Raw genomic sequence first — 19,463 nt, 5'->3', positions numbered from 1 at the left:
GAGTAGCACGTCTCGGTCGCAAATTTTCTAGTTAGTATTTCCTGATGGCTGTCAAAGCAACGTCAGGAAAGTATTCCCTGTCGCTCTAAACTCGCTAGTAGAGATTAGCTAGTCATCTTTCCTATTGGTTAGTGTCATCAGGAGTTAACAAATTTTCCTTGACGTTTCAGATGCTCGTCATAATACCTTCATTCTGGTCTGGCCAGGCGTCCATCACTCCAGGAGTTTCCACGACCTTTCCCAACATTTTATTTTACAAAATGGCTAACTGTATTAGTAGTTTAGTACCCATTACAGTATTTTTAGTGGAGTGGCCAACAGTTTTATTAGTATGATTCGTATCATTTCCAGCAGTTTTTGCAAATTGCCAATAAAATAATCCTCCAAAAACTCATTAACACATTTTTGTAGCTAGTTAACAAAATGTACTAGAATCTAGTATATCGTCTCAGGAATACCATGAACCACCTCATCATCTGGCTGAAAATGATGGCTACTGATATATAGCTTACTTGGCAGTAGGCGGGTATATGGTATATGAGCAAGCAATTAGCTCTTTCTCTCGGCATGTGTCGAAGTGTTATCAGGCGATTAGATCGGCTCAGTAGTGTGCATTACATGGAGAAACAAACTCCATCTTACTATTACTAATTGGAGGCTCCTTTTTGAAACCTCCAGGTGATGCCACATAGGATTCTAGGTGGACAGCCTAAAAAAATAGAGAAATTCTATAAATTCTCACAAAATTCAGAAACATCTAGCCATCAATTCGGCAACTCTAATCATAATAGCCATTGGATCTAATATCTTTTTCTAATAAATTACCCACCTTTGCTATTATGAAAATAAAATAAAGTAACCCCTTACACATGTATCTAAATTACCCACCTCTGCCATTATAAAAAATAATCTAAAGTAACCCCTAATCTTCATGTAAATTACTCACTTATGCCATTATAAAATAATATCAAATAACCTCCTAAATTTTTGTATATACTATCCAATGATATCATAATAAAAATTGAAATAAACCCCAAATCTGAATCAAAATTATATTATTATAATAAAATCTTAAAGCACATCAATATAAATTCTAAATTACCATTTCTATCATTATTAGTATATTATTTATATAAAAATACTAACCATAATGTGTGTGTCACCATATATTCATGTATAAGAGAAGAGATAAGAATACTGAATTAGAATATTTAATTGGCTAAAGAGAGTATGAGATAGAAAATTATTAGATATCCCTAACTAGCACGTGCAGGAACACGGGTTGATAGACTAGTTCATCACAATTCACAGACTCACTGTAGTCTCAAAAGGGAACCTCCAGATTCAGACAAAAAAGACAAGTAGCTTTTTATTGAATCATCTGATCTCTAGTCAAGTACATTATCTTCTGGCGAGTTAAATAAAAAAACCTGATGATCATCTGGATGATGCAACGAAATTAAGAATCGAACAACGTACGTGCCTCTGAAGAAACGGATGTAACATACCAATAATTAAGATGCTGCTATAGCTGCAAGAGGATTAGAGGAATGGTCAATTTTTAAGTGTCATCTAGTTGACGACGTGGCAGTTCTTCCTGATCTCGCCGTTGGCGGCGGTCTTGATCTCGATGAGCGACATCTTCACCATGGCCCTGGCGAACTTCCTCTCCCAGCTCCCGCGGATGAGCGCGTTCTCTCGCACCTTCCTCGTCGTCACACTCGACGTCAGCAGCGCCGCGTCGGATTGGAAGAGCACCTTGTGGTTGAGAACGTTCTTGTAGTACTGGTTGTCGAGCTTGTCGGGGGTGACGATGTCCTGCACCACCGTGGCATCGTTGGTGATGTTGGGGTTGGCCGGGCACTGCCCCCTGAGGATGGTGGCGAGGCCCGGGTCCTGGTCAGAGGGCGGCGTGGAGATGGTGGTGAATGAGGAGCAGTGGGAGCGGCCGATGGTGTGGGAGCCGGAGAGCACGACGAGGTCGTCGACGTCGAGGCCCTTGGCATTGAAGCTGCCGACGAGCTGCGAGAGGTTGAAGGACGGCGGGGGCAGGAAGGCGAGCGTCTCGTTGTCGAAGGACACGCGGCCGTCGAGGCGCCCCGCGGGGAGATTGTAGCTGACCCTGGAGCCGCTGAGGAAGAAGGCGGCGTCGCGGGCGGCGAACTGGACGACGTCGGCGCAGGAGACGACGCCGGGGCAGGCCTTCTCGAGCGCGGCCTTGGCGGCGTCGACGACGTCGAAGCCGCGGAGGCTGGGGAAGTTGGGCGGGCCGAGCTTCTCCGGGCGCGGGTTGGCGGGCGTCGGGTCGAGCAGGACGGAGGCGTCGCAGCCCTGGACGAAGCAGTCGTGGAAGGCCATGCGGATCAGGCCTGCGCCGAGGCCGGGGTCGACGCTGGTGGCGTTCCTCACGGCGTCCCGGACGATGTACTCCGTGTTGGGGCACGAGCGCTTGTAGAAGCCGAACCTGAGGCGCGGCGGGGGAGCCTGGGCCGGTGGGCTTGGAGTTGGAGCGGGTGGGCTTGCGCTTGGCGGGCTTTGCGGGGCCGGGCTCGGAGGAACGCCGCCATAGCCGTAGCTGCTGGACCCTGGAGCTTGAGCAGCCACGGCGGCGGCGCCAAGCAGCGCGACCAGGATGACAAGGCCAAGCCTGGCCATCTTCTTGGGCAGCTAGCTGTTATTGCTGCTCACTTGCTCGGCACACTGTGTGTGCTGATAGAACAAGCTGCTGCTGCTGCTGCTGCTGCTGTGAGTTGGAGGGCAGCTATTTATACACGGGAAAGCTACCTGTTGGTGAGTTTTTTTTCGCGACCGTGTCTGAGCACGTTTTTCATTAAGAAAAAAGCAGTTACAGACACAACTTTATTGTGGCCAAATAGAATTTGATCCACACAAGAACACAAAGAACTAATAAAAAAAACACTAAAGAAAAAATACAGACAAACTCACAGATGGCCACAGCCATGAACAGACAATAGAAAAAATACAAGCCACCCAAACAGAGGCCACCCGAAGAGCTGAACAAACGCAAACAAACTGTCGCCAACACGAAGCAGGAGACGGTGGAAATAAAAAGATTTTAGTGCATGTTCTTCCCGGGATGCACGCGCCGGGAACATGCCCTCGGTGTTTCTGGAAAACAGAGAACACAACTCAGCTCTGACTTTGGGGGGCGACCAAACCATTGCATGTGGGGGTATGTAGTGGCAGGTTCAGTGGTGATCTGACCGGCAGCCTTCTCGCTCACTGTAGGATGGATAAGCCCTGCATTCAGTTTGCTCATTGTTTTTGTTTCTGCCGCGCGGGGTGCTTAATAAACTACGTCTCCTGCTGACAGGTCGCTGCTGCGCACATTTGTTTCCAACAATAATTCTGATGTCAATTGGCCTTCTCGATCGCTAGCTTCCTGCCGGGGTGTCGATCTGCTGACAGCTTGGCATGTGTGTCGAGGAACGGAGTGGCAGGCAGAGACGACGCTTTCCTTCAATCCTTCTTCGCACGAACCTGCTGGTGCGAGGTGTTTCGCGCTTCAGGCTTTCAGCCAGCTAGCGAGCCCTCGAAAGATTGGAAGGTGCTCATAATGCAAGGACGACTCACTGCTCAGAAATGTCTATCCGAGCGTTAAGCTGTTGCTGTCAGACATCAAAAAGAAGTTCAGAGAAAATTTGCACGAATTTGTAAGGGAACAGACACTGCTGGGATCTGCCCGAACGAAAGGCCTTCTTCTACCTTGAAAATTGAAACACGGAAGAAGAAATCGACAAACGCTTAACATTGTACAGCTAGCCAGGATCGCGTCTAAACCAGAAAATGGATTATTGGAACGATTTGGATCTAAGATTGCAGAGATGGCCCAGAAGTGGTATTAATCATACCGGCCATCTCGCTGCAAATTGCATGCACGCATCCGTTGCTTACCGACCGGTAGTTAGCTAGGCTCGATCGATACACGATACATGGGCATACAAGCGCAGGATGCAGCTGGGAACCTGGGAAGCTTCTCTTCTTCTTTTTTTTTTTATGGAGCAAGCGGAAGCTTCTGTTTTGCACGCAAACAGAGGCATCTCGTGTGTTAATGTACTGCTACAAGTGCATGATTGTCGTGAGTAAAAATAAGTACATGAATGTCGCCCCAGCTGGAGCTTACCATGCATAGGCTTATTCTGTTTGATTGTAGTACTTGGTTGTAATAACTGTCGGTGCATAGTGCTAACTGTCGGTTAGTGACTTAAAAATGGAGGAGGTGGATGGACCAATTTGTGAGGGTAGAATGGTTTTAGATTCGGGCATTGCTACGGTACTCCATTTACCTCTTAGGAGGTAAGAGGTCAAATAAATCTGAGCCGTTAAATTTTCAAGGATTAAATTCATCTTAAACATAAAAAATATCCGTGCTTAATTATCTTGCATGCATGCAGAATTGCAGATCCGAAAATCATGGAACTGCAAATCTTGTTTTCTAATCATGCGTGCAGGTTGTTTCACCTAAATCATGCATGCACATACGTGTATGGAAAAAGCAATATTAGTCTCGTTGGAGTGTAGAAAAATTTTCTAATAGTTAAAAATAACATGCGCACATGTATTTATGTCACACTATAGAAAATAAACGCCAACCTCTAAGCTACATACATCTCTCTCTCTTTTTTTCAAGTCATTCGTTACAATCATGTCACGTTAGACCAAGTCCTACCACTAGATTATTATGTCAGAATACATATGTGCAGCTGTCATGCTACATGGTTGTAAAAATATTTTTTCTGATCAGGTTTGTCACGTATACATGTTATTGTCACTAACATGTATTTTTTTCAAAGTGACCACACACCTCACGTTTGCTTTTGTTCACGTTAAAACAAATCTGAGATCTCATCAACTAATGCTTATGACCGCACATCACATGGAAAAAACAGAAATATAAGATCTCAACTAATAAGCATGCAAGTTAGTTCTAATTCTCTATTTTCTAATTTAAAATATATAAACTAAATATTAGAACTATTACCTCCTAAGAGGAAATATGACATTAGATCAACGGTCCACAGTCACTTTGGTGTACCGTAGCAAATCGCTTTAGATTCAGGAAGCACAGCTGAAGAGACCAAAAGGTGAAAAGAAAATGGAACACAGACGTGGGCCGAAATAAAGGCACACAGGCGGGGAGAAGAAGCAGCCCGCCATAATAATGGACAAGAGGGCCGGGCCTCTTTCTTTCTTTCGTGATCACGCGGTGGAACTTTGGGCCGCTTTTGTGTGTTATGTGTCTGGCCCCCGAATTCGAGCTTTGCTTTGGGCCGCATCACTTCGCTGGCCTCCTTTTACCATTTTGGGCCTCTTTCTTTACCTGTTTTTTTTCTTTTTGTTGCTTCATTCATACTAGAATTATGAATATTCAGTCAGTGGAGTAAAGTAGTAGTGGTAGAAGAAGACGACTGGCTCGGCTTGGAGATGCCGCCGGCTTGCTTGCGTGTGTAGTGTAGGTATGGAGATTTGCATGCACCAACCGGCCGGTGGTTCGATTAGGCCGGCACGGCAGTGTTCTGTTCCTATCCTTGTCTAAAACAATTTTGCTACTGTGCGCACGAGTCGGATGCGGCGCCCGTCTCAGGAAAAAAAAAAGTGGGGAAGAAGTCACATGCGGCGGGGCGGCGGCTAATTAAAGCTTGGCGCTTCTTGCTGATTTGTGCAAGCAAGCGTCAAAGCACCGTTTGTTGTTTTTTTTTATAAGAGAAAACTAGTAAAACTACGGCGGGTCGTCTGGAGCCAGACTGAACAATTTTATTGATGCCAGATTTTGCGTGTGCAATCATTTGAGAAAGGGGCTAAAGAGAGAGTATAGCAGTATGTAACTAAGTTACATGCATGGCCCCAAACATTCGCGCCGTGTGTTGTCGCGATCGTTCCAAGAAGTAACTAATCTGAAGCCAGCCGACCGGCCGGTGCGCTATTTGCGTGTTGCCAGCTGGTCCATCCATGATGTGGCCAGTTTAATTATTAGTTTATTGACGGAAACAAGCTACGTACTCCACGTACTCCGCATCACCTCGCGTAATTTAGTACGTGCTTACATTGCTAATTGCACCGACGACATCACATGCAATGGTACGGTGCTTGCGCATAAAACAATGCGCCGCCGTTGGCACCAGCATCATTTCGATCGTTCATCAATTACGCAAACGAGAAATGTGAGACGGAACGGCCATCAATCAGCTGCTGCGGTCGCCTAGCTACATGCATCATCTATCTTATCATACGGCCGGCCTGTTCTCCAATTTTTTTTAGAAATTAAATAAACCAAGTCCCCACAACGTGCCGCGATTTCAGAACAGCCTCGCTCTGGGCTAGCTAGACTAGACTAGGCAAGGCCAATCATGCATCCATGGTCGTACGCGCAATTCCATCGATGCATGATCGGATCCCAGTGCAGTGCGTGTGCCGCCCAGCTGCTTGCGTAACAGTTAGTTGAACACGCCGTGCAGCGGGTCAACTGCCTGAGCTGTGCCTGTGCACCTGTGTCCCTGTCCTCCATGTTACTACCCTGCCTCATTGCTTGCACTTGTGTATTTGTCCTGTCTCAACTTCCTCGATCTCGAGTCCACCGCCGCAGACGCGCCCATCAGGCCCCGCGACGCGCGGGAACATTCGATTAATTTCCTGCGCGTTCTCTCCTCGCCTCTGGGCTATAAATCCGGTGGGCGCGCGTAATCTCAAAGCCACAAACACACAGGATCGATCTGGTGTGAGATCGAGACAGACAGAGACGCGACCATCATCATCAGCTAAGCGAGCAAGCAACCATGGCTAACCTTGCGCTCCCACTAATAACCTTGCTTGCGCTCCTGGGGTCCGCGGCGTGCCAAAACATGATCTCTTATCCTCCAAGCCAGAGCCCACTGGGTTTTAACCAACCTACCAATAATCCTCCGAGCCCAAGCCGGCCCGCTATTCCTCAGCCTAGCCCCGGTCCAGTGGGAGTGACGGCTTATCCACCAAGTCCAAGTCCATTGAGCTCAACTCCAGCACCACCACTAGCTTATCCTCCCAACCCAAGCCCTCCCATTTATTATCCACCTAGCCCGAGCCTAGTGACCTCGACTCCACCTGCAAATCCTCCCAGTGCAAGTCCTTTTAACCCATCAATCCCGCCTACTTACCCCCCCAACACGAGTCCAAGTCCAACCACCTACCCTCCGAGCACTAGTCCGGGTCCAATGGCTTATCCTCCGAGGGCAAACCCACCAACAATGTATCCTTCACCAAGCCCAAGCCCAAGCCCAAGCCCAAGCCCAAGCCCAAGCCCAAGCCCATCAACCCCAATTCCATCCACCTATCCGGCTCCAAGCCCTAGCCCAATCTCGTCTAGCTCAATATCAAGTCCACCCAATTACCCTCCTAGTAGTACTAGTCTAAGCCCTGGCCCAAGCCCGGCTCCATCAGGGCTTAGTGTCGGTTACTACAGGTACTCGTGCCCCAATGCGGAAGGCATCGTCAGGGAGGCCGTGAAGAACGCCACAGCCAGTAACCCTGGCACGGGCGCCGGCCTCATCCGTTTGTTCTTCCACGACTGCTTCGTTGAGGTATTCCTCGATCATCTCCTTCATTCCATTCAGCCAAAGCCCATTCATCGATGGCTATCAATCCATTTGCTTAATTATGTAGCAGTTCTGAATTTCTCTGTTCTTAATTACTACGACCTGCATTGATGTATGATGTGATTTCAGGGGTGCGATGCTTCTGTTCTCCTCAACACAACCGGCTCCGCCCAACCCACGGAGAGGGCCAGCGCGCCCAACCTGAGCCTGCGCGGCTTCGAGGTGATCGACGCGGCCAAGGTGGCGCTCGAGGACGCCTGCCCCGGCGTCGTCTCGTGCGCGGACATCGTCGCCTTCGCCGGCCGCGACGCCACCTACTTCCTCAGCGGCAACGCGGTCGACTTCGACATGCCGGCGGGGCGCTACGACGGCCGAGTGTCGCTCGACAGCGAGGCCCTCGCCAACCTGCCGCCGCCGTTCGCCAGCCTGCAGCAGCTCAAGGACATGTTCGCCGCCAAGGGGCTCGACACCGAGGACATGGTCACGCTCTCCGGCGCGCACACCGTCGGCCGCTCCCGCTGCTCGTCCTTCTCCGACCGCCTCCCGCCCAACGCCTCGGACATGAACGCCACGCTCGTCGCCTCGCTGACCGATCAGTGCGGCGGCGGCGGCGACCAGACGGTGCCGCAGGACTTCGTGACCCCCAACGGCCTGGACAGCCAGTACTACAGGAACGTGCTCAACCACGAGGTGCTGTTCGGGTCGGACGCCGCGCTGCTGGCGTCGAACCAGACGGCTGGCATGGTGAGAGACAACGCGTTCACGCTGGGGCTGTGGGAGGCCAAGTTCAAGGCGGCGATGGTGAAGATGGGCCGCGCCGGAATCAAGACCAGCACCAACGGCGGCGAGATCAGAAAGAAGTGCTGGATGGTCAACTAAGTACCCGCTACTAATCGGAAGGTTTGCTGTGATCACGTACTACTGCTTCATCATGCACGCCACATTAAATTATGGTGCCTGCATGTGATTGAGGATTATAGAACACCGTTTATACAATTTTTTTTCAACCACCAACTGTACATGTACATGTCATAGAACACACATATACAAATTATAATGAATTTTAATTATTTTTTATTGAATGCTTGGGATTTTGGTGTATTTCGTTTGTTGTCACTCTTTCACGATTTCACCGTTTGATGGTTTGGAACCTGAACTCTCTGTTTTTTTTAAAAAAAAAAGAACTTAGATTTTCAATTTTCGTCGAGATGCTCACCCTTTTTTTAAATCCGAGACATCATATATTTTTTAAACAAGGGGAGGAAGTATGTTGCGAGCTATCTCAAAACTTGTATTCATAATATTTTGAGATTTCATTGGATGATGGTGGGATTGCCATATTCAATGAATATAAATAAATAAGTGAGCGGGGATCGCCGTGATCTAGTACCTCGTTTTTGTTGTGAGTGAAAAGTGAAAGAGAGATTGTTTCTATTGATTGAGATTACAACTTATATACCCAAGGAGTCAAAGGATGTCTGTAAGGATGTCTGGACTCGAAGGGACATGCCCCTTCGAGATTGACCCTTTCATGTAATCAGTAACTGCCTAATGACATCCTAGTGATGTCATTAATCTAATTAATTAATTGCATAAATATATCGCTAATCCTAATTTCTTCTTAACATTCCCCCTTGATCAATTTGTTGTTCTTGTGATGCTGTAATTAATTTATTCTTCTTGTGGTCTTGTAATCAATCGAAAAACTCCTTGAAAACCCCCTCAGGAAAATCAGGAGATGTATGTTACTTTCCTGATATTTTGCCTTAGTAAGTACACATTGCGAGTTGGACTATATTTTTTCATATTGCAGTTTTGGTTTATTGGCCAGCATCTTGCCTTCGTGATCTGTTTTTTGCATGTTTTATAAAATGATTGTTATCTCATTCTAAGTTTACATGCCCATAGCGGACACGAACTAGTAAACATCTAAAATTGTAAAAATTGCTACAAGGTTAAACTGTATGAAAAAAACATGAGCACACAACTTTTTGTGGATCTTGTCATCAATGCTTGTAATTTTCTAAACAACGAGCTTCCAGGGATATCACTTCCGTTACAATAATCGGCCAAGTTTCCTTCCATTACCTGACTTGGAGGCTTGCACCTTGCAGCCCTGCAGGGCTCCGCCTTCTGAAAGTGTAACTCTTCCGGCATGCAATGTGCTGATGCTGATTGGCTCTCCTGGTCCCGGTCCCGGATGCCAGAACCTTGACACATGTCCTGCATTTCTGCACGACATCGCTAGTTCTCCATGCTAAACCAATTTCTATGTTTCAACCTTAATCTTAAATGTTACATTGTTCTTGGCAAAGCGTTACAACGATTTTGCGAAGCTAGGTGGTATATACATGAAGATCTCATCACTGTTTCTGAGGAAAATCTCGAGGCACCCGATGCCATCTCTAGAGATACCACACGCACTGCTAGCGAAACGGACTCTAATATGGGTCCATCGTACTCGTAACAATTGTTGTAATTTGTTTTTTGAGAATAAATAAACCTCCCTTGTATCTTAGAAAAAAAACTTTGGCACCCTACTACTATCATTAAGCAGCACCTAGTATACGTGGCGTCTATAAATGGCCTCCAAGCACTAGTTTGGCGTAGTTATCTATATTAGAAAAAAAAAGAGGTACTTTATAAATATTTTAAATTGGCTAGACTATGATGTATGTACAGCTCTTATTATTTTATCGTTTCCTTTTCTTTTGTAATGTCTCATGTCCATAAAAAAAGACTGCTATGTTACTACTCCTGTTCTCTACACATGGCTGATTGTTTAAATTCATTGATTCAATAGGCTGTCGTAGACTCGTAGTTCCATGTTCTGTAATGCCCCTGTTGCCTTAGGCTGGCAGTTTGCCTACCATGTTTGGTAGTGGTTCATATAGTTACATTGACTTTGTCAACACCGTGTTGTTCAGTTAGTGAGTAGCTAGTGTTCAGTTAGTAGCTAGTCTTTGCGTTGTCCTGAGATGATGTGTAAGCAAGTTTACAGTTTCTTTTTTGGAAATACTGTCCGTATACACATGCAAGCACTAAAAACACAAGAAGACAACCAAATATGTGGTCTACACAGAACCAGGCTTTCTATGTGCAAGTTTTTATGAAGTGGGCGTCTTTAGGCTATAAACTGTCTTATTATACTATTGGAGATGCTCTAACCATGTATATTTTGTATAATCATTTACCTAGATGCCTCGTAAAGAGCGCAAAGCCCTCAAAGTGGAAATTCGCCAGATGGTGGAGAGGGTGGGTGTCACACCCGGTTTTAAGAAGAAAACCGAATGCATAACTATATGTATGCCAGGATCAAGTTTCATACATATAGAGACATCATAAGTGAATAATCAATAACGGTATCTCGTAAAAGAGAATTACAACAAATAGAAGATTATCAGAGTTATACAGCTTATCCTGGAAACGAAGGCTCCAAACTTCACAGGCAATCGACTGGGGGTTGCGTACGCCTAAAACTCAGCAACATCTTCAAAAGACTTCACAGCAACTTTCTCTTCTGAGCAACAGTAAGCAAGGGTGAATACATTTATGGTTGGTACTCAGCAAGGCCACAAGAAATAACCAGAATGTGATTTATATCCATCTTTAAGTTTATTAATCATGTGAGGGTCCAAGCCGCTCTTGACCGTGAGCACGGCTAACCGGTTAGTTTTAACTCTGCAGATGTTGTACACTTTCACCACAATTCGCGTAAAAGTTCCGAAGAACTTTGAACCCAACCACGCAATGTGCTAGCTAGGCACAATACCACACTTCCGAGGTGTGATTGCATAGGGACGCTACGAGACCTTTCCAAAGAATCACTATATGTACGCACTGGTCCCTTTTTCTGCGGTGCCTCCGAAGACGAAGCTTCCTTCACTCGCTCCTCAAAGCACGATAACCCGAAAAATCCACCAATCACCGCCCCAGCACGACATATAGATCATCTAGTTACTTAGCCAAGACCAGAGCCATATAGTATTGTGGTTGTACGATTTTCTTGGGTGGTTCTCCATGTTCCAATTAAATCATAGTACTCTTGTAAATAAAGCATAGATAGAAGTATGCTTAGGGTCACTTGCCTTTCTCCAACGAAAAACTACTCTTACTAATCTTCAGCTTTTACTCGCTTGCAACTCTTGATCTTCGATCTTCGAACAATGATCCTTCTACTCGGAACAATCATCGGGCAAACATACAAAGCAAACAAGAAGATACATCTAAGAACAATACACCAAACAAGATAAAAGCTTTAAAAGAACACACTAAAGGATAGAGCTCGTTGCTATGGTTACGGAGACGCAAGAAACACGGAAAACGGAACTAAAACGGCAAATCTATGGACTAAACGGTGCTTCAGGGATCTAGTCGCGATTAACTATAAACGTGAAAGGCTAGTGAAAAGGATTTGTGAGGCACAATAAAGTGTGCTCACAAAGGATAACAAAGTCATAAAGCTATCGCACACGTCACAAGGATCACGTGAGCGCAAGAATCGCTGAAAACGGAGTTGAAACGTGAAAGATAAGGCTAAAACAGTGCAACAGGGACTTGTTTGTGAGAGTTTTGAACTTCCAGGGGCTAGCATCAAAGAAACTAGGGGACTAAAACATATTTATACCTAATCTTCAGGGGTCAAAATGCAAAACTAGGGGTCTCGGACTGCGGGTTCGATTTGAGGAAAAGGCAGGGGCTAAATCATAAAATAAAGGGCTACCTTGTAAATACTTTTGAATATGTGTGGATCGTGGGTTGATTTTAGCAGAACGGAAGGGCTCTTTTGCAAAATGGACAAGGGTTGACCGGTATGAGGTTGGGTTGACTCTGGTCAGATCTAAACTGTTGGATCTCGATCCAAGGGCAAGGGTTGGTTGGGCGAGGCTGGCGGTAGCGCTGACGCCGGCCGATGGTGGCGCACGGCGGCGGGGATCGCCGGAGTTGCCGAAATCGCCACTCAGGACACGGATTCGAGCGCGGTTTGGCCTGGGAGAGAGAGAGGATCACGGCGAACACTTATATGGGTTCGGGAGCACGAGACAGAGGCAGGAAAGGGGCGTGCTACGGCGAGGGGCGGAGCGGGTCGCCGAAACTCGCTCCGGCGAGCGATTCCATGCGCGTGAAGGCAGAGAGATATAGAAGGGGCGGATCCTTACCACGACGCGCAGCTCCGGTGGTGGCTCTTGGCGAGGTTGGAGAGGCGGTGCGGCGGAACACGGTCGGGCCGAGCTCGACGAGCCCCAATGGCAGCGGCTTGCGCTAGGGTTTGCGAGCAAGGGTGATGGAGGCGGCTGAGGCCCGGTAGGGTTACAGGGGCGAGGGGGGCGCTATTTATAGGGCGAGGCCGGGGATCCTTGGCGTGCGGGCCAAGGCACGGCGCGGGGAGGCGTGCAGTGCCGGGACTCGGTTTCAACCCGAGTCCGGCTCGAGCGCGAGAAGGGGGCGAAACCGGTTTGGTGCGGGTGCGGCGCGGACACTGGAGGTTCTCGGCGTGCGGGCCTAGCTTGGATGGGGTCCACAGGCAGCGGCGGAACTCGGCGCAGGGCCATGGGCAGCGGCGCAGGCATGCGCGGGAGGTTGAAGGATGTCCCGACAGGTGGGGTCCACCTGGAGGTGAGAGAGGGAGGAGGCGGACTGGGCCGGGAGAAGAGAAGCTGGGCCGGCGAGAAGGGGAGTTTGGGCCGGGATTTGGGACAGGAAACGGGCTGCGGTTTGGGCTGCGGGGAAAGGAAACGAAAAAGGAGAAGGGCTGGGCCGGCTGAGGCGTTTTGGGCCGAAAGAGGCTTTTTTTCCTTTCTTTTGCAAGAGATTCAAATAAATTCAATTTGAATTCAAATTTGAGGAATTCAAATTCAAATTGAACCACAACATTAAAACAATGCAAGGGTAGCATGAGTGCAACACACAACCAACTTCATTTTTAAAAAAAATTCAAACAAACTTTATTTATTTTTACTAAATTACCTGTGAACAAAAGAAAATGTTGCAAAATTTTAAAACTATGAGAAAATTGTTTATTTATTTTTAATTTTAATCACATATTGAAATCCAAAAATTTCAGGGTGTGACAGTGGGGTTTGTCAATGCCCTTCATCCCGAACCGGATCAGGAGAAGTTGTTCTACAGGACCTACTCAATTGCTTATTCTTTTCGCCCAGAAGAGTTCTTTCCCTGGCACCTCTGCATGAACGAACAGCCTAACTCCTCACCTGTATACATCAAGTTCCACCAGGTAGTTTGCCGCAGTTCATGCTTCATCTACTTCTTTGCTTGAACTGAAATTGTGACTTTGTTTGATTCATGTATGGATACTGAACTGAAGTTTGTATCTCTGTTGCATTAGTTCCGCTCCCACTCTAAGCTTTTCCACCCTAAGAAAAAAACAATGAGGTGTGTGATTACGACAAGTGCCCTGTCCAGGGGCGGGCCCATTGAATTCAAAGGTATTCAACTAAATACCCATTATTTTTAGACAAAAATTTGGTGTATATATAGAGTATACTCTATGTATATGATTCAAAAAAGCAAAAATAACCCAACAAACCAAACTACTAGAGTCTCAATCTCTCTTTCGGCCCAAAAACCTTCAGCAGCCCAACTTCCCTCCTCCACCACCAGCCCACATACCCCCAGAAGGCCCAAAAATAAGTTATCACACTGGTTTCCCCAAGGGCCAATCCCCTTCCAGTCTCACGACGGAGCTCGATCGCCGGCCCCGTACCAAAGACACAATTACGAGGTCTTAGCACCAAACATAATTAACAAGCTGCTGACTCCGATTCAATGTTCTAACCGGCAATTCCCATAGCGAGGAGACCGAAGGCAAGATTTTGCTGTTGGAGTCGTGAGCAATGCAAGCCAACCTGGGTGCCTTGTCGATGAGCTCCTGGAAGTAGCTTTCGCCCAAGCAGTGGTGGCTCGCGTCGTAGACGCCGCGGATGACGGGCACCGGCTTGGTCTTGCTAACCGCCGTCATGCGCACAGACCCTGGTACGCGACCCACCTGCGCCGCAGCCTGCTGCGCGCGCGACAGCACGAGTGGAGCGCTGCCGCCGCCACAGACGCTATCTCCGCCCCCGCCACAGCCAACCACGCGGCCTCGACACCTCTGCCTCCGGCGCCACCGCCGCCGTGAGGGGTTGGTAGTGGCCTCCCTAGCCAGTGACGAAGCGCGGGGCATGCACGTTGTCCTCAGTAATGTGTTCGTGGGCGGGCAGAGGCCAGTGGGTAGAGGCGGCAACCTAGCGCGCGGTGTAGGGCGGCCCGGCGCAGCTGCGTAGGCGGCACACATCTGCGTAGTGGCATACCAGCATACCGGGTGCCAAAAAAATTTGGCCCTTTAAAAATTTTGAATACCCAGAGCCCAAATCTTGGGCCCGCCCCTGGCCCTGTCATTTTTTATGACCCAGCTGAGAAGGCGAAGCACCATGACTATGTTCACCTGAAGTCTTATGGTTAGTACAACATAGATCTTGAGTTGCTGTTGTTTGCTGCTTTAATTCGCTTGGTATGTGGCAATCGTTGGATTTTGATTGTTCTTTTGTTTGCACTTTGCAGGTTAGTGGATCCCCCTGTGATGCACAGTTATGGAAGAGAGTGGAGTACCACCAGTTACCAGTTAATATTTCTGTCGGCTTTTGTGTTTTTATATGGCTTTATTAGTTGCTACGATTAATGGAACCGTAAATCAAGACCATGTCCTTTCGCTGTTGTAGTGTGGTATGGACCAGGTGTTGTCAGTAAGTATCCCTAAGCTGCTATGCCAAACAATCTGTTCGTGTGTGTTGTCTTGGTAATGCTGTAAGTCTGGATCATGTCCTTTATTTTGCTGACATGGTAATGCTGGTAATATCAAAATGCTATCGATTTTTCTCTAGCTCAACATGCCAGCCAGATTTTGTGTTTTTTTTTTCATTCAAAGTGATGTGCAACTATACTAGAATTATTGCTTCCTGTGAAGAGTAGCATCTGCAGTGATAGCTAGCCGTGCGTCAATCGGGCCCCTGGTTACTTTTGAAACAGCATCTGGATCTGGAGCATTGTCAACAAGTCGATCCGTTCATTGAAGTATTGCCAGCCCACTTGCGAGCGTGTGTTTTTGTGATCGAAAAACAAACTGCTTTTCATGCGAATGCATTGCATGCTATGCCAATGCCACCACCAAAACTGGAAGCAAAACGAGACGCAATTGAATGAGACCAGGAGTCGTCTTCCACTACATGATTTGCTTGGGTGCAGTACTTGTCTCCTATTATGTATGGGTGGTACCGTATACTGCATCCACTATCGAGAAAGAGACAATTTTTTACTGCAGCCACCAACATTGGCTGCTCAACGCTCGTGTTCGATTCCCGTCCATAACGAACGCGGGGTGTTGCACCGGGGATTATTCCCCAGAGGAGTATGTGGGTGTGGTTGTGTGAGCCCGGTAGGCGTGTCCTAGACTTGTCGGCAGCCCACCTAAATTCGAGCACGCTCTCGGCGCAGATGTCCAATTGGGCTGGTGCTCCTGGCATCTTTAAAAAAAAGAAACTCTAGCTCAGCGTTATACAGTAAAGATGATATAATTGTGGTTTATCTACGCCCTTTCAAATCTTTTTGTTCATGGGAAATTCATAGCAATTAAAATCTAGAATATTTTTTACTTTAACTACCATGTAAATCAATTATTCTCCTATTCTACTCACTATACGAGTTTCTAAGAACTATGAGGGTATCATAATATTTTATCGAGGTTTCTTAATAAGGGCATTACCCTATTATGAACGTAGAACTCTAACAAAAGCTGCTAAAGAGAAATCAATCTTGGAAGATTTTTCTAGGTGAAAATCGACTACAGGGAAGAACTGCACAAGAGAAATGTGTCAACACGTTACCACCATGATTAACATGTCTATATATAATTCTGGTCTCCCTGCACTCAAGTTACCGGTTGGTTTCCATGCTTAGCATTGTGGACTACATCCTTTTATCACATAATTCAGCTATATGATGGTCTAGCAATGTAGACATGTTTCTTTTTATTTGTTTTCCATTCCTAACAGACATGAGCAAACATTTCAACAAAGCAAGCTTTATTCAACCCAAATATGTCAATGCAAATTGATTGGTAATGCCAAACTGAATTGTAAAAAGTTGTGCGCGCGCCTACTAGTTGTTTAGTGAAGATCCTGGCTAAAACGTTCATTTACCAGTTCCAACATAAAACCAACAAACTAATTGCTATTGATATCAATCTGGATTCTACGCAGTTATGATAATGTATTCAATTACACAGATAGTGCTTCCCAAATTTATGCAAATAGACCGAATGGGCTTCTTTGCAATCCATTCAAGGACAGCTTATACACTATCTGTGCCCTCAATTGGTTAGAAAGTAATACAGACACAACTAGTGGGCTAGTTAATAACACAAATCTAAGTCAAAATGACTTATTATGCAATACACTGATATACTTATATAGTCTTCTGCAGCAGTAAACTCCCAAGTTTGTTTAGCCTGCCAGAACAATGCAGCTCAATCAGACAGTTGCCTTTTTATTTCTTCATAGTCCACTCTGCGACTAATGGCCAAAGAAAAAAGGTTTCCCCTGTGGAGCAATAATAATTCTGCTAAAGATTGAAATAACCTTCGGTCAGCTAAAAAAAGGGATTAACAAGAAATACAGTTGTACAAAACTCTTAATACAATTGACAAAATTCCAGTTATAATTTAAACCTCTGCATGGTACTTTATATACTGTCATATATCTTATTATTAATTAGCCTACGAAATTGAGGAAAGTATTGATACAACCACAATTGATCCTACTCATTTCCCTAACACCAATTTTATTTTTTTATTTTGACTCGCATCGTCTTCTGGTAACATTTCTTATAATAGTTGTATGAGGTTCCATGCTTTGGACGTTAGGTGTGCAAAAAATCTAAATAGCACAATTCTTGATTAAAAAGTTATTTTGGGCAAAAGGTTAGTAAAGAGGTTACTAATTATGAGCATTTCAAGATTTGTTGTTGCATTTTTAAAATTGCTCAGCCTCATGAGAAAGGTAGATTGCAGCAATTATTTTTCCCTTTATGGTGGTAAATACTGTTGCAAGAAAACACTATGTGTTATCATTATGTAATAGAAATAGGTCTTCCTACCAAAAAAAAAAATCCTCAAAGATGTATATGCTAATTTCAGAAGGGAAAATGCTTTGTGTACAACCATTCGGGTATAACTCCAAGTATTTAGACCATCCTATCGGCCCTACCATGTGATCTCAATTGTTGGATCCTAAGTTGTACACTAATGGTTGTGCTTTGTATATGTAGCAGCGCTTGAAACATAGGCAACGGTTTTTCTGTATTATGCTTCTTCAATTTTAAGTAAACAGGTCAAATTATAATTCAGGACAAAAAGTTTCATCAGCAACTAGCAAATGTTTATTTCAATATAATGCTACGCGCTTGACACATCAAAACAAAAAATGCTTCCTCGGTCACTAGTAGACATATAATGAGAAAAAATAGTGAAGCAAAAGAAAAAAATGTGACTGTAAAATTGCGTACCTATTGATTGATCTTTGTAAAACTTGGTGTAATCCATATGGGATTAGGCTAGTTCAACCATGGTTGCGAATAGATACATCAAGAGAAGTGTCGTCCTCTAAATTATATATTCCAACATCTCGACGGACGTTTTTGTACTCGATTAGCCAGTATTCAGCGTCGTCGGTAAAATAAACATGATCCCTGGGAGCAGCTTTGGGTAATCTCTTGTCGAAAGGCAACATGTGTAGCTGTGTCCAATGAACAGAGCATCATCCCAAAGGGAATCTAAACTGATGATGCTTTGATTGTCAAAGTCTAGCTTATAGATTTCAATACCATCCGTGTGCACCTCCTTCCCTTCACATGGGGTGTCCGTGAATCTCCAGATTTGTAACACATCGCCGAACAATGTCCGAGCAATTTACACGTTATATGCAATGTATGGCAAAGTGTCCTTGAAAACTACATCACACGAGGCACAAGAACCTTCAATTGTATAACAATGGATACCACCCTAGAGAGTCATCGCTTAGAAAGCATTGTTATGGTATATGCAATCGGAGTACTGTGAGTACAGGGGTGAGGTAGTGATCCAATGCCACTGCTGGCCCCCAACCCTCGCGAAAGAGAGCTGCCTCTTGGGATGGAGGATGAGCATGGCGATGCATTCACCTCGCGATAGGTCACAGGACAAGACCGCCTTCAGAGGACTTCCTTGAGCTCGCCAAACTCGTAGCGCTGCGGCGGACAGGTTTCTTTCCTCGGGAGCGTGGCATCGAAAAAAGCAAGGTTCTAAATAGCCGGCTATAGCCACCGCTATAGGCTGCTACAGCCTTCGGAAGAGGAGAAAGCTAGAATATCCACCTCTTGGCTCTAAAAGGCTAAATCCGCTAATAGACAATTATATCTCGCTATAGCCGCTAAATTAAGGTTTATTTAGCTAGCTAAACCATATAATTAATCTCTATTTATTTTTAGTTTAGTATTGAACTTCATCGTTTACAAAATTTAGTATTTCGTCAATGATGTAACAAGGGAATGAAGCCCAAAACGTACTTCATATATGAAATTTTCTTGATTTCATATTTATATGCAAAATTAATACATGGTGGGGTAGAAATGCATATTTGTGAGAAGCTTCTAGAACATTAGAGAGTATACATGAACCATGGTTACCATCTTTCATTGTGAAATATAAAATACTCTAGAAATTAGATATTTGTATGGTTAGATAAGTATGAAAAAAAATCTAGAGTTAGATATTTGTTAAAGAAGTGTGTAGAAGATGAATAAATGGCAAAATCATATGAGCCATAGAGTCCTATAAATAGGGGG

General features: G+C 45.6%; 2 protein-coding genes across 2 annotated transcripts; one reads left to right on the top strand and one right to left on the bottom strand.

Moving 5' to 3' along the window:
• Window positions 1-1,343: 1,343 nt before the first annotated feature.
• On the bottom strand, window positions 1,344-2,717 carry LOC120694645 (peroxidase 2-like). Its single transcript, XM_039977827.1, has one exon. It carries the CDS (start codon window positions 2,653-2,655, stop codon window positions 1,573-1,575), a length of 1,083 nt encoding a protein of 360 aa, XP_039833761.1. The 5' UTR covers window positions 2,656-2,717; the 3' UTR covers window positions 1,344-1,572.
• A 4,013-nt stretch (window positions 2,718-6,730) lies between these two features.
• LOC120694643 (peroxidase 2-like) lies at window positions 6,731-8,664 on the top strand. Its single transcript, XM_039977826.1, has 2 exons — window positions 6,731-7,574; window positions 7,719-8,664. Exons 1-2 carry the CDS (start codon window positions 6,795-6,797, stop codon window positions 8,466-8,468), a joined length of 1,530 nt encoding a protein of 509 aa, XP_039833760.1. The 5' UTR covers window positions 6,731-6,794; the 3' UTR covers window positions 8,469-8,664.
• Window positions 8,665-19,463: the final 10,799 nt, after the last annotated feature.

This window comes from Panicum virgatum, chromosome 2K, assembly GCF_016808335.1.
Source record: "Panicum virgatum strain AP13 chromosome 2K, P.virgatum_v5, whole genome shotgun sequence".
In the NCBI taxonomy this organism is placed as follows: Eukaryota; Viridiplantae; Streptophyta; class Magnoliopsida; order Poales; family Poaceae; genus Panicum; species Panicum virgatum.
Note: the sequence above shows the minus strand (reverse complement) of the source record. Positions and strands in the feature narration are given on the sequence as shown.